At 47.3% G+C, this 15,000-nt stretch overlaps 1 protein-coding gene across 1 annotated transcript in view; it reads left to right on the top strand.

The window, feature by feature from the left end:
* Positions 1-15,000, top strand: part of doc2d (double C2-like domains, delta) — a 35,223-nt gene that overhangs the window by 11,773 nt on the left and 8,450 nt on the right. The window contains exons 5-8 of the mRNA XM_062523591.1: positions 1,914-2,023; positions 6,890-7,016; positions 7,109-7,165; positions 9,448-9,572. Coding sequence (XP_062379575.1) covers positions 1,914-2,023; positions 6,890-7,016; positions 7,109-7,165; positions 9,448-9,572 — 419 coding nt within the window. The remainder of the gene's footprint in view (positions 1-1,913; positions 2,024-6,889; positions 7,017-7,108; positions 7,166-9,447; positions 9,573-15,000) is intronic.

The following is a 15,000-nucleotide window of genomic DNA, read 5'->3' as shown; positions in this document are numbered from 1 at the left end:
CTTGCTGTAACTGGTCCGATGGATGGGTCACACAGAAATTTGCCATTGTGACATCAAGGTTTTTTTTATTAGGTTTACTTGCCTCTAGGTAATGCTTTACCCTATCATACAGTAGGCTACCGTAGGCTACATAGCTTCTCACTGATCTTGGTAATGACTTTCCGTCATGGTTTTCGTGCAGCATTGAACGTTAGCTTCCCTTCAACTGACTTGCTAATTATAATTATTTACGGGAAAACGACGTTATGTATGAGAAAGTGATGAATTGGTTTTGCCTTCTACTCCTTATGTAGAAAATACAGAAGTTACAACGACGTCACAGGACACATGTTACATGAAGTAATGGGATTTCAGAACAACTCTGAATCAATGGGTGTCCTATGGGGTTAGCCAACAGTTGATATCACTAGCTGCATAGGTGTTTCTACTTCCGGGAATTTGCCTGCCCCCTTGCATATCACCTTGCTTGGTGTCGCACTCTTTCTCTTCCCTCCATATCACCCTGCTTGGTGTCACGCTCTTATTCTTCCCTCCATATCACCCTGCTTGGTGTCACGCTCTTATTCTTCCCTCCATATCACCCTGCCTGGTGTCACACTCTTTATTCTTCCCTCCATATCACCAGAGCCCCTTTAGGGAGAGCCGGTCCACTTCCTATTAACTCCATTGTACCGGATTGTTCATGCAATCTGTGAAATTCCGCTAGGGGCGTTGCCGAGCAAGTGATACATGAATTGTGGTCTATGGGGCTAAGCGGCTAGAACTCGTTTTTTCACAGTTGACAACTTCATTTCTTAATGTACATTGTCGTAGTAGCTACCTGAGTATAGGTTTTCCACTGGGAAATGAAATGAAAAGTCACTCATGTCCTTTCTGCTTTTCATAGGATGGGCCGTTTTCCCTGTAACATGCTAGCATTTAGCTCATGGATGCTCGCGACAATCGCGACCGATTACGACCGTCGTGAAGCTGAACCTTCTTTTAGGTGTATGGCCATAAAGTGGTTCGCTTGTGTCACGTGACATGAAAACTTTGAAAGGGTTTTAGGAATAACAACACATATTGAAAATTGTATTGGTCAGCTGATTGTCAAGTCAAGTTATCCTGCATCGCATGCATTAATGCAATTTCAGGAGAAAAAATTATATAACGAGAAATGTGGTACTGGGGGGTTCAGCTCCATTGCTACCCATTCATTCATCACTTGCTCGCGATCGCCCTCTAGTTGCAGTACCATGCGGAAGTATTTCGCTAGTGGTCCTTCTCCCCTTAATTAGACATTCTCTGATATCACCCTGCTTGGTGTCACGCTCTTATTCTTCCCTCCATATCACCCTGCTTGGTGTCACGCTCTTATTCTTCCCTCCATATCACCCTGCCTGGTGTCACACTCTTATTCTTCCCTCCATATCACCCTGCTTGGTGTCACGCTCTTTCTCTTCCTCACTGTGGTGGGGGCTTCAACTGTTTTTGCCCGCTGTCGGTGCACAAGTGCTCATTCCTGGACTCCCACGTGTGCCCTGTTTTAGTCTTTTATTCTCACATTATGTTTTTATTCCTCCAAAACCCAATTATTCTCGCCCTACATTTTACACGCTGGCAGCATTAACGTCCTTGATGCAACAAATATGCAACAAAATGCAAGTTAATAAGTCTTGTTTTCTTCATTTGTCCTCTTATTCTACCCCTCTATCTCTCATCCTCCCCTTTCTCTCTCTCTCTCTTGATTTCTCTCTCTATCATCATGTCTCCCATAATCCCTCGTTCTCAACTTTTCACTTTCTCCACCTCCCCTCTCACCTCCATTTGTCTTCTCTTCTCTTGTTTTCTCTCTCTCTCTCTCTCTCTCTCTCTCTCTCTCTCTCTCTCTCTCTCTCTCTCTCTCTCTCTCTCTCTCTCTCTCTTTCTCTCAGGCGAACAAATTACGCACAAAAACCCTGAAGAACACCCTGAACCCGGTGTGGAATGAGACCCTGGTGTACCATGGCATTACGGCAGCAGACATGACCACTAAAACCCTCAGGTGAGCACTGCATCTTCCACACAGCGCACCGTAGCCGCGGGGCAGAGCCTCTTATGCCTCTACTACAATTCCCACAAGTCTCCTCTCGCTCAGCGCTTAGGTTAATGACCAAAAAGAGCGTTTGACTGAAACTGAAGCGTTTCCTCCTCTGCATGAAAATTGAAAATCCACCACATACACATGCCGGAAAGACTGACTGCAGCCCTCCCAAAGCCCCCTATCCACCCACCCCTGTGTGTGTATGTGTGTGTGTGTGTGTGTACTGTGTGTGTGTGTGTGTGTGTGTGTGTGTGTGTGTGTGTGTGGTGTGTGTTTGTGTGTACATGTGCATGTGCATGTATCTGCGTGAGTCTGTGTGTGGGGTCTGTGTAGACAGTCAGGTAGAACATAAGCCTGAGGGAAGATCGCAACCCACAACAAGCTCTCCCACACACAACACACACATACACATACACACAGACACACACACAGTCCCTGTCTGTCTCTGTCTCATTCAGAATGCTCTGAGACATCATGTCAAGGACGTGTGCTGCGCGGGGCCTGACTGTGCTAGCCGCTACGCTAGCCCCCGGCGCTGTTCTACAGCCTCCGCCTGTGGAGCGCAGCGCTAGAGTGCACAGAGCAAGCGAGCCCAGTGATGCAGCTGCACAGCTGGACCCAGTGAGCCTGCAGGCGCAGCAGAGGAGGCCCCAGCACGGAGCTCCCTGCAACTCAGAGGCTCAGTGCAGCATGGCAGCATGGCAGCAGGGGGGGGCCACTTTGAGGGCCCCGTAGAGCCCGTGGCCACGAGCTGAGGGGGCCCAGAGCCCCAGCCAAAGTGCAGTCAAGGGAGATGCCCTGGGCTCTGCAGCTGTGCCCACGGCCCCCCTGGGCTACGGGAGGGATGACGGGCGGCAGGGATCATGCTTAGTCACACGAGCACATACTGGTGCCCATGCCCACAATCCTCCAGTGGACAATATACGCCCGCACACACACACACACACACACACACACACACACACACAGACACACACACACACACACACACACACACACACACACACACACACTCACACACACACGCCCGCACACACACACACACACACACACACACACACACACACAGACACACACACACACACACACACACACACACACACACACACACACTCACACACACTCACACACACACACACACACACACACACACACACACACACAGACACACACACACACACACACACACACACACACACACACACACACACACACACTCACACACACTCACACACACTCACACACACACACACACACACACACACACACACACACACACACAGACACACACACACACACACACACACACACACACACACACACACACACACACACACACACACACACACACACACACACACACACACACACACACACACACACACACACACACACACACACACACACACACACACACACACTCACACACACACACACACACACACACACACACACACACACACACACACACACACACACACACAGACTTATGCATACACACACACAGACTTATGAATGTACACACACAATGCGCGCACACACAGACACATATGCACACACTCACACACTCTCAGGCATACACACACACACACACACACACACAAACACACACACACACACACACACACACACACACTCAGGCATGCACACACACACACACACACACACACACACTCACACACACACACGCACAAACACACACACACACATGCACACATACACAAACACAGACACCGGCAGGCTGCTGTTTAACCAGCAAACACTGGGGTGTTTCGGGAGCAGATGCATTGATTTTCACATCAATGTCAAACACACAAACATGCACACAGGCACACACACACACACACACCACACGCATGTGCAAAAGCAAACACTCCCACATATGCAGACACTCACAGGCGCACATATGACAATTCAGAGTGACATTTGTGGACAAACATGTGGCGCTGTACCCGAGAGGGCAGAGGAGATTTGTGTGGGTAACCACGGTTATTGGAAGCACCTCACGTGGAGAGCCACCACCCTGGGCAACCGTCAACACCCCGTCAGTGCTGTTGTGTCTGGAATTGGCCATGACAACGCATCTTTCTCCATCCCTCTCTGTCTTCTCTCTCTCTCTATCTCTCTCTCTTTTCTTTCTCTCTCTCTCTTTCTTTCTCTCTTCTCTCTCTTTCTCTTCTGTCTTCCTTCTCTCTTCTCTCTCTCTCTCTCTCTCTCTCTCTCTCTCTTCTCTCTTCTCTCTCTTCTCTCTCTCTCTCTGAGAGTCCGCCCCACATTGGTGGCACAGCTTGGCCCTAATAAAGCAGCGCAGAGGTGAGCTCGAGGCTGTAGGCAGCACACAGGGGCTGGGCTAGGCTCGTGCGCCAGATGATCTCACAGCAAGACAGACTAACGCTGACAGTCACAGCGCTACGGTTAAAAGAAAGCAGGCCCAGCGTGCCACGAGCCACAGCATATGGTGAATGACCATTTCAAATACAGCACTCGCACAGCTGATAACAGTACTGTACTGTAGCTTATTTTAAACACTATTTGGGTGTTCTATTTAAGGTATGACGAGTTCAAGATAATGCCACTGTTTACTGAACTATATACTAATTGGCTAAAGAATGCTTGTGCCATCTAAGTTACTCCTTTATCATTGCATGTTCATGATAAAATGAGAGACTACATGTAACAGCATGATTTCATTCTATACGCTTCACCAGAGAGATTACCACTAGAACTACTTTAGTGGTGAGGACATCCGGCTAAGCCAACATTTAATTATTGATTTGATTATGAATCATTTATTTATTTTGAATTTATATTCATACAACAACAGTGGAGAAGATAATTAATTGCTGTTTACATAATGCCAAAAGACTGTGAGGTCACTCATAAGTTTGTTGTTGCCTTGGTATCAGTGAAGTCCTGAAAATAGGCACTTACTAATTGAGTCTGGCTTCCTGCATCTAATCCATGTTATACAAGTCTCTGTCTCTGTACTATGTTATTCCTTACTATATTATAATATACTGTATATTACTTCATAACCTCCAGTTGGTGATTTGACAGTTAAAAAACATTTATTTGTTTTAATTTTTTAAGAGGCCTCATTGCTATTTATTTTATCTTCTCTTGGCCCTTATACAAACTGATTTTATGTTTCATGGCATTTGGGAGACTGAAGGTTTTAAACTGGGGATATGGCTGTCCACTATCGTTCCATAAAACAACATTGTATTGACATTTCTATAGCATAACAGTTTGCTAACTGGAAGGCATTACAGTATAAGCCCTGTCTTTGTCCCAAGTCTGACTCAGGAGCAGCTGCACTGAATGACCATGGAGGAGCACAGAACGGTGACTTGTTCTGTAGCATCTGCCGTGGTGTGTTGTTTGGGGGTTCAAAGTGTTATTGAAGTGAAGGGCCTTTAAGACAGTATTCTTATTTGACCTATCGACGTAAACAACATTTCCATATGTTTAAATAAGGTGTATTACAGTAAAACAATGTGAAAGTAACTTTAGATCTCATTTAGAGTGTCGTGGCATTATGGCATGTAGTTTTTGCTGTTTGCAGTAACAGGCAGTCCTGCTGGTAGCTATGGAATAATGAAGACATATAGCAGTTAATTAGATCCAAGGCTCAAGGTCAATAGCCATCGATCTCAGCCAGAGCCCTGTTTCCTCATTTGGCTTAGCAGCAGAGCGGAGAGGGAGGGGGGGGGGGGAGAGGGGGGCGCAGGGCCCAGTCGCCTCTGGATGATGGGGGGGAGCTGGAGTGGGGTGCTGCCCCATATGTGAGCCTTCCAGAGAATCTGGCTCCGACCTGCTAATGCGTCAGATCACTCCGCTGTTCCGGACCTTCTGCTGTTAGCGCCTGTCAGAGTGTTTATGTGTGTGTGTGTGTGTGTGTGTGTGTGTGTGTGTGTGTGTGTGCGTGTGTGTGCGTGCGTGTGCATTTGCGTTTGAGTGTGTGTGTGTGTGTGTGTGTGTGTGTGTGTGTGTGTGTGTGTGTGTGTGTGTGAGTGTCCTAGCACACGTCAGGTAGTGACTAACTGCGCAGAAGGAGCAGGAGTGCGAGAGTGGAGTCAACAGTGTCAAACCGCCCACCTCCAACACGACCCAGACACATCTTACACCGCACTCTCTCTCTCCCTCTCTCTCTCGCTCTTCCTCTCCCTCTCTCACTGCTCTCTCTCTCTCTTTATCTCCATCTCTCTCTCTCTCTTCCTCTCTCCCTCTCCCACTGCTCTCTCTCTTCCTCTCCATCTCTCTCTCTTCCTCTTCCTCTCTCTCTCTCTCTCTCTCTCTCTCTCTCTCTCTCTCTCTCTCTCTCTCTCTCTCTCCTCTCTCTCTCTCTCTCTCTCTCTCTCTCTCTCTCTTCCTCTTCCTCTCTCATTGCAGCTCCCTCCTTCTCCCCCTCTGTTCTCACCCGGCCCCCTCTCCTTCCTGCATATGTGTGGAGTCTCACATACATCCTCCCCCTGATATCCAGATCTGTCATGATGTTCATGTATCTCACATACATCCTCCCCCTGATATCCAGATCTGTCATGATGTTCGTGTATCATTCCTCAGGCTGGCCTCTTTCCTGTGGCAGCGCTCGTCGCTAATCTCTGAATCACATTCATCTTCACCACTCTGTCCTCCTTCACATGGCGGAGTTGACCCCTTTCTGTCACCCCTTCCTATTCCGTCGCACACGTGTCGAATCAAACAGAATTAATTAGCTACCTACCGGTAGTTGTTGATATGCTAATTTATGAGTGTCTAAATCGCTCCTATTCTCTCTCTCTCTCTCTCTCTCTCTCTCTTTCTCTGTCGCCCTCCGTCTTGCAGACTCTGTGTGTGTGACATGGATCGACTGGGCCGTAACGAGTTTATTGGCGAAGTGAGGGTTGCTCTCAAGAAACTGAGAGAAGGAGAGAACAAAAAGTACAACATGGGCTTGGAGAGGATCGCACAGGTGTGTGTGTGTGTGTTTGTGCAGGCTCATCTCTGAAAATCAGTTTGATATTTCCCTGTGTGTTAACATCCTCACTGCCTTTTTGCCTTCAGAATAAAGAGAGCAACAACCAGGCGGTAGAACAGGGTGGACCGGTGGCTGAGGAGGAGGTGAGTTTTCTGTAAGATTCTCATTTTTTTACTCACTGCATTTCCTCAAAAGTACACACCGAAGGATTGCACAAATGTCCTATTTCTGTAGAACTGCATAATCACATGAAGTACCTCAATATGTATTAATGTGATCGCAATTAGATTGACATTTCAGAATTTCTAACTGTGAAACTATATGACACTTTGAGCATTCACTTATGATTGGCCATTATCTGATCATGTTGCATTTTATTTTACACATCCCTGGAAGGCACTTTTCACCCAACGCATATTCTATCTAAGCAAATGCATATTCTGTAAAGGCCCGGTTCTGTGTCCTTGTGTAGTTAATATGACTCGGGGGGAGAGAGAACAAAGAGATCTGGCAGTCTGCTTAGCACATCAGCTCATGGAACATTGATTCTGAATGTTCATTAAGCTCTCTGCAGGCAGATGTCTTCACTTCTGGATCCAGTGAATTATATTTGAGAGTGTTGTTACGCTTACACGCAAAACGTATGAGCTATTTTCTGAATGACTAATGATCCTGCTTTAAGACTACCATCCATCTCTCTGCGTGGAGATTTTTCCTCCTTCGTTTTCACTCGGGCCAGATGTCCAGATTATGGATCTGCTTGTCCAATTTGTGCGTACGCAGTGACTCATGGAGAGAAGCCCAGGCAGAAACACACACACACACACACACACACACACACACACACACACACACACACACACACACCGAGAAACACACACACACTTTCTCTGCTCTTGTTTCTCTTTCTTATTCTTTTTTTTTTATTATATACAGAAACACTTATACTGTACACTTATATCTGCAGACCTAACAGAACCCCAGTAATCCTTCACCATACAAACATTGCAGAAGCCTAACATGACAAGACACTGTAGATTTTCATGGTGTCTGATCACAGAATCGTTTTAAGCAAGCAGCCCTCTGGCTTCCATGACCTCTACCACCTTGTGGAACTAACGCCACTCTAGCCTGTCTCAATGCACACAGAACTAACTCCACTGTAGCCTGTCTCAATGCCCACAGAACTAATGCCACTCTAGCCTGTCTCAATGCCCACAGAACTAATGCCACTCTAGCCTGTCTCAATGCCCACAGAACTAACTCCACTCTAGCTTGTCTCAATGCTCACAGAACTAACTCTAGCCTGTCTCAATGCTCACAGAACTAACGTCACTCTAGCCTGTCTCTATGCCCACAGAACTAACTCCACTGTAGCCTGTCTCAATGCTCACAGAACTAACTCCACTCTAGCCTGTCTCAATGCCCACAGAACGAATGCCACTCTAGCCTGTCTCAATGCCCACAGAACTAACTCCACTGTAGCCTGTCTCAATGCTCACAGAACTAACTCCACTCTAGCCTGTCTCAATGCTCACAGATCTAACTATATACTACTGCCACTCTAGCCTGTCTCAATGCCCACAGAACTAACTCTAGCCTGTCTCAATGCCCACAGAACTAACTCCACTCTAGCCTGTCTCAATGCTCACAGAACTAACTCCACTCTAGCCTGTTTCAATGCTCACAGAACTAACTCCACTCTAGCCTGTCTCAATGCTCACAAAAAATGGCAATAAAAGGAAAATAAGTGCTACCGGAGGTTGTGCCGTTCACTGCTGTGATTTTTCTAACCCACGTTAGCTTTGACAGGTGTACTTTTCATATTCAGTTTTTTTTTTTTTCAAAAAGACCCATGATGGTGGCTTATCGGCAGCTAAAGTTTTGCCCTTCCTGTATGACAAAAATAAAGTCATGCCGTTTAAAAGCTCCAGCAGCAGCTACAGTATAGCATGTGAACTAGGAACCTCTTGTAATATCCTTACAAATTAGTATCTCTGTTTTATGTGCAGTGGTGTTTTACATGTCAAAGGAAATTACATCATCCAACTTGGAAACTTTCCAGTAAACATAGCTGGGGCAGCATGCTAATCAAAGCCCATTCAGACCACGCTGAATAAGGGGTGTTGCAGACCTATTCAACCATATGAATCGGTATAATTAATCTGAATGGGGACGTCTGGGTGCATGCACATGGGAATGTATGTCGGATTTTTTTTTGTCAACAGTACACTCGCAAAGACAAACAAAACATGATGATTGGCAGTTCTGTGATCAGATGAGATGATGAATTTCTTGGTGAAAAATAACCAGATTAAATTCAATGTCTTGAATTCAAAGTCTCTCTAACTTCTCTCTCTCTCTTCTCTCTCTCTCTCTCTCTCTCTCTCTCTCTGCCCCCCCCCCTCTCTCTCTCTCCCTCCAGCGTGGTCGTATCCTGGTCTCCCTGTGTTATGTGGCAGAGAAGAGCACTCTGTGCGTGGGCATCATTCGCTGTGCTCACCTGGCAGCAATGGACTCCAATGGCTACTCAGATCCGTTCGTCAAAATGTGAGTCTTGAATGCGTGATACTCGCTCTGTCTCTTTGGCTCACGTCAATCCAAAAACCTCACTGGCCGAATGAAAAAAAAGAATACCTTGTCTTGCTCTAAAACATTTGCACATTTTGAAATGTGCAAACTGAGGGAACAGAAGAAAGTAAAATATGATACATCCCAAAAAAGTAGCGAATCTAAGAAGACTCTCTCACTTTGATATTGAAACAAATGTATGCGATATCTCTCATTACACTGACCACACACTGCGGTCATTTCTATCACCATATGCCCCCTCCCTCCCAACCCCTGCCAGAGGAGAGTGAAATGAGGTCCAATGCACGATGTCCTAGCAGCGCATGAGAACGAGAATGTGATGGAGAGTGAAGTGTAGGTGCAGGGAAAAGGTAAAAGGGAAATCATAGAAAAGGAAATAATGAGTGAGGGAGGGAGGGAGCGAGGGAGAGAGAGAGAGAGAGCGAGAGAGAGAGCGAGATGCGGTGAATATATTGCACTTGAGTGGTGAGAGCGAGGGGCGCAAAGTGAAACACAAAGAGAATGAGTAACTCTGCGTTATGTTTTTATAATTCGAGCACAGTTCTGCGCTCCTCCAGTCGGTGAAATAGAGCGCGACCGGCCGCGCCAGCCTGTGGAAAAAATGAGCTGAGCCTCCTGGAGGGGGGGAGCGAAAGAAAAAAGGGATGGAGGGAAAAAAGACGACAAACGCAGCATGGTTATAGTTCATTTTCAGCCTGCATACCTCCCCTCGTTGGTCACCCACAGAAAACTGGCCGCGTTCCATCTTCATCTTTCCTCTCTTTTTTTAGTTTTTTTCCCCTTTCATCTGTTCATTCTTTTCTTTTTATACTTATCAGCCAGCGAGTCGACGTTAACCTCCAGAGATAGTTCCTCCATGCGTTGCTCCGCGTCTACGCCGAGTATTGATTTGCTTCCAGTTCGTCCAAGGCCTTTACCATGGCGGTGTTTTGATATATCACACAGATAGTCATCTGCAATTTGCCCGTCTCCTTACATCTGTAAAAAGCAGATGGGGGCAGCGCTCTCCCTCAGCCTGGCACTTTTCTCTGGCGGATTGTAAAGCTTTGACATGCTCTGTGGGAGCGCACAAAGGGTCTGTGCTTTCATCTGAGTACCTGTTCTTCTTCCACAGGTCAGCTCACACACCGCCACACTAGTCCACACTAACACCCACTATGCTGTTTAATACAGCCTGCAACTGGGGCTGTCAAATGGGCCTGTGTGTGTGTGTGTGTTTGTGTGTGTGTGTTTGAGTTTGCTTGCATGTGTGTGTGCTGTGTGTGTGTGTTTGTGTTTGAGTTCGCTTGCATCTGTGTGTGTGTGTGTGTGTGTGTGTGTGTGTGTGTGTGTGTGTGTGTGTGTGTCTGTGTGTCTGTGTGTCTGTGTGACTTCTATTGTTTAAGCCTGCTGTACCCTCCACAGTGTAAAGACACATGAGATCCGCTCTGTTGGATCTCGATTAGGAAATCTCCTGACGGGCTGCTGTGTGCCTTTCCCTCTCCGGGGAGCGACTCTCAAGTTGTTTTGGATTGATTTGGCTGCTCACCTTGAAGCCGCCAAGTTTTTAAGGAGCTCTCTGGCCTCAGTAATTTCTACCTCCTTGTGGAACTAATGCTTCTTCCGCTCGCTTCCCTTCTACTCTCTGTGGAAATGGAGTGGGAAATAAAAAAAATAAAGAAAAAAAAGAGCCAATTCCATTTGAGAGTTCCATCTCCAGGATGGCCGTTGCCCAGAATGCACTTGTGCTAGCTTTCAGGTGTGCTCCCATGGTGTGTGTGTGTGTGTGTATGTGTGTGTGTGTTGGGGGAGGCGGTGGGGGAGTGCTAGTATGAGTAGGGAAACAGACCAGCTGCTCCTGCTGTGGAACTGCATTGCTAGCAGAAACAGCTTCTTCACAGGGAGAGGATTAAAGCATCACAGTACAGACTGGTTGTGTACTGTGTGTTGTGTGTGTGTGTGTGTGTGTGTGTGTGTGTGCATGTGTGTGTGTGTGTGTGTCAGGGAGAGATAAAGCAACATCGTATCCCAGTGAGTGTTTGTGACTGTGGTGTGTGCATGTATGTATTAAACTATTCCGGGCTTGGTGAGTACGTGTCCACGTGTGCACGTGTGTTTGTGAGATAAGATGACGGTGATTTCTCCAAACCTGTGCTTGTCAGTGATTTACACAGACACAGTTAATAGGTTGTGTAGGTCAAGCCACTGGTATGCACTCATCCTGCCTGCCTTAGACACACCATCACCCTATATCACAACACAAGGGCCTCAGAGTAGGGCAGGGCAGGGGCCAGCAGAGCTTATGGGAATGGACTCATCTATAATGCTCTTCAGTTGATGCATTTGACCGTGGAAAGCCTGGTGGGTTGCACATATTCATTTAAAAGTACTTACGCGCTTATCACTTTTTTGTTTGAGCAGCTGAAATAGTTTGAGCCTCTTATTATTAACGATGTTGAGTTGACACATGCTGTGGGCTATCGAGTCAGATTAGGAGCGTGGTGTGTGTGTGTGTGCAGAGGTCAGGCTTCCCCCTCACACCGCAGTCGTCACTGGTGTAATTGCAGCCTGAGCTGAGAGTGTGAGTGTGAGGGTGGAGCTCAGGCCGAGCGAGGCGAGGGCAGCGAGCGGCCCGCCGTGCGCCCCCTGAGAGAGCGGATGATTCAGGAGTGAGGGCCGAGGAGGGCAGAGGTCAGAGGTCAGGCTCTCTTCCGCCCTCGCCGGCCAGGCAGCCGTCCGCCCTCAGCCTCAGACCGATGACACAGGGCACCAGCTCACTCAACATTAACATTTCAACATTTTCAACAAAAAAGAATGGACTCTAATTTTCAGTTTGAAGTAAAAGTTCACGATTTTTCATAGTTTAATCTTTTGAAAAGCTCAGGACAAACTTTGGAAGGATACTTGCTCGTTAAACTTCAATGCAGAACCCCATGTACACTTTAATCTTACAATTTCAAAACTACAAAGCCCAAAACTAATCTCTAATCATCACCGTTTAAGAGCACAATCACTTAATCACAACTTAATCACCTCTGCATCTTAAGTCTTACCGCACAGCTCAGGATCCTGACTGGCATTACCACTCACATTAGAAATCAGACAAAAACTCCCCAACTCCCAACTCTTAAACATAGTGGGGTTTCCATGAGAGGAACTCAGGGGTGGATTTACTGGGTCCACGGAGATTCGCACATGTTTCCATTACCGGAACAGCCCCATAAAGGTGATTTTGGAGAACTTCTACAGGGCTGAAACCAGTACCTACCTTCAGTGCGGCCCCGAAAAAATCCTGCAGTGGAGCAAGATGTAAACGAGGTGTGAACATGTTTTTAAACCCAGCAAGGCAGACAATACAGCTGAATTAATTATAGATTAAGCTTGTTGAATTGAGGTAGCCTACACAGAATGAATACATGTCTGCTGAAAATAGGCTATAACTAATCAGACGTTTGATGATATATTAATTTATTAAGTAAGTACAAATGAAACCTACATAATACAGCAATTCATTTGGAACAGCTATACAAAAGGTGGCCTATGGCGTCTATTGACTTCAGTTCACTCAAGGTATTTGCATTAGATAGGGTTAGCTGTTCCAAAAATGTTGATGTTTAAAACCAGTACAAGTAGTGTGAATGGGGTGCTCACAGTCCTGGATGCTGTTAGTCCTCCTGTATGCTGCTGGTCCTCCTGGATGCTGTTGCTCCTCCTCCTGGGTGCTGCTGGTGCTGCTGTTCCTCCTCCTGGATGCTGTTCCTCCTCCTGGATGCTGTTCCTCCTCCTGGGTGCTGCTGGTGCTGCTGTTCCTCCTCCTGGATGCTGTTCCTCCTCCTGGATGCTGTTCCTCCTCCTGGATGCTGCTGGTGCTGCTGTTCCTCCTCCTGGATGCTGTTCCTCCTCCTGGATGCTGTTCCTCCTCCTGGGTGCTGCTGGTGCTGCTGGTGCTCCTGGGTGCTGTTGTTCCTCCTCCTGGGTGCTGCTGGTGCTCCTGGGTGCTGCTGGTGCTCCTGGGTGCTGTTGTTCCTCCTCCTGGGTGCTGCTGGTGCTGCTGGTGCTCCTGGGTGCTGTTATTCCTCCTCCTGGGTGCTGCTGGTGCTCCTGGGTGCTGTTGTTCCTCCTCCTGGGTGCTGCTGGTGCTCCTGGGTGCTGTTGTTCCTCCTCCTGGGTGCTGCTGGTGCTCCTGGGTGCTGTTGTTCCTCCTCCTGGGTGCTGCTGGTGCTGCTGGTGCTCCTGGGTGCTGTTGTTCCTCCTCCTGGATGCTGCTGGTGCTGCTGGCCCTCCTGGGTGCTGTTTCTCAGAGGCAGCTGCCCGTCAGCCCTGACCGGCCCATTAAACAGCACTTAATCATGATGCAAATTGCCAGCGCCGCTCACCCAGCCAGGTGACGCATTTGTTTTTGAAGTCGTGAAATATCAAGCCATTATAACCTGCCATCAAACAGACTGAAATATCACCAGGCTATTAGCACTCGGCGCTAGCGCAAGAAAAGCGTGACAGTCGGGAGAAAGAGAAAGTGAGTGAGAGAGATAAAGAGAGAGAGAGAGAGAGAGAGACAGATAGAGAGAGTATGGGTTGAAAGTGTGGAGTGGTGTGAGTGAAAACGCGATGACAGAGTGCTGAGTAAGCTACACGGGCCTGACAGACGTGAGCACTCTGAGCCCAATTTTCTCCCCTCTCCTCTCCTCCACTCACTCTTGCCTCCTCTCATCCCTCAGTACCAGTTCACCAAACATGGCCCGCTTCTCATGAAATCTCTATTTGCTCTCGTTCCATCGCTCTCTCCCCCTCCGCCCACCTGTACTGCGGGATTCTACTCAGTTGCAGTTTGCTCCTTCCTCTTTGACATTTCCTGCTGCCAGTTCTCCAGTTATGCATACAGAAGAGCTCACGAAGTCTCTCTGCTCTCTCTGTCTCTCTCTGCTCTCTCTCTCTCTCTCTCTCTCTCTCTCACACACACACACGCACACACACACACACACACACACACACACACACACACACACACACACACACACAATCACACTTATTATCTCCAGTCTATCTTGCTTATGTTTCACCCTGTAAGTTAATCTTGCATTATTTTCTGTGTGTGTGTGTGTGTGTGTGTGTGTGTTAGGGATAATGTTGGTGTGCTGTAAGATGTCATCCACTATTCTAATTTTCACAATGGAACTCAATGAGAAAAGGTCTAAAGCCCACTGGTCTAAAGACCTTCTGTGTGTCTGTGTGTGTGTCTCGAGCTGCATTGCTTTAGGCCACATACTTCCCATTATCATCTCTCCCTCCCTCTCTCTCTCTCCCTCTCTCTCTCTCTCTCTCTCTCTCTCTCTCTCTCTCTCTCTCTCTCTCTCTTTCCTGATTATTATCTATCTCTCTCTATTCTGACTTCTGAAGGAAATAAGTT

This window comes from Sardina pilchardus, chromosome 2 (assembly GCF_963854185.1).
Source record: "Sardina pilchardus chromosome 2, fSarPil1.1, whole genome shotgun sequence".
Lineage (NCBI taxonomy): Eukaryota > Metazoa > Chordata > Actinopteri > Clupeiformes > Clupeidae > Sardina > Sardina pilchardus.
This window is presented reverse-complemented; position numbering and strand designations above follow the sequence as displayed.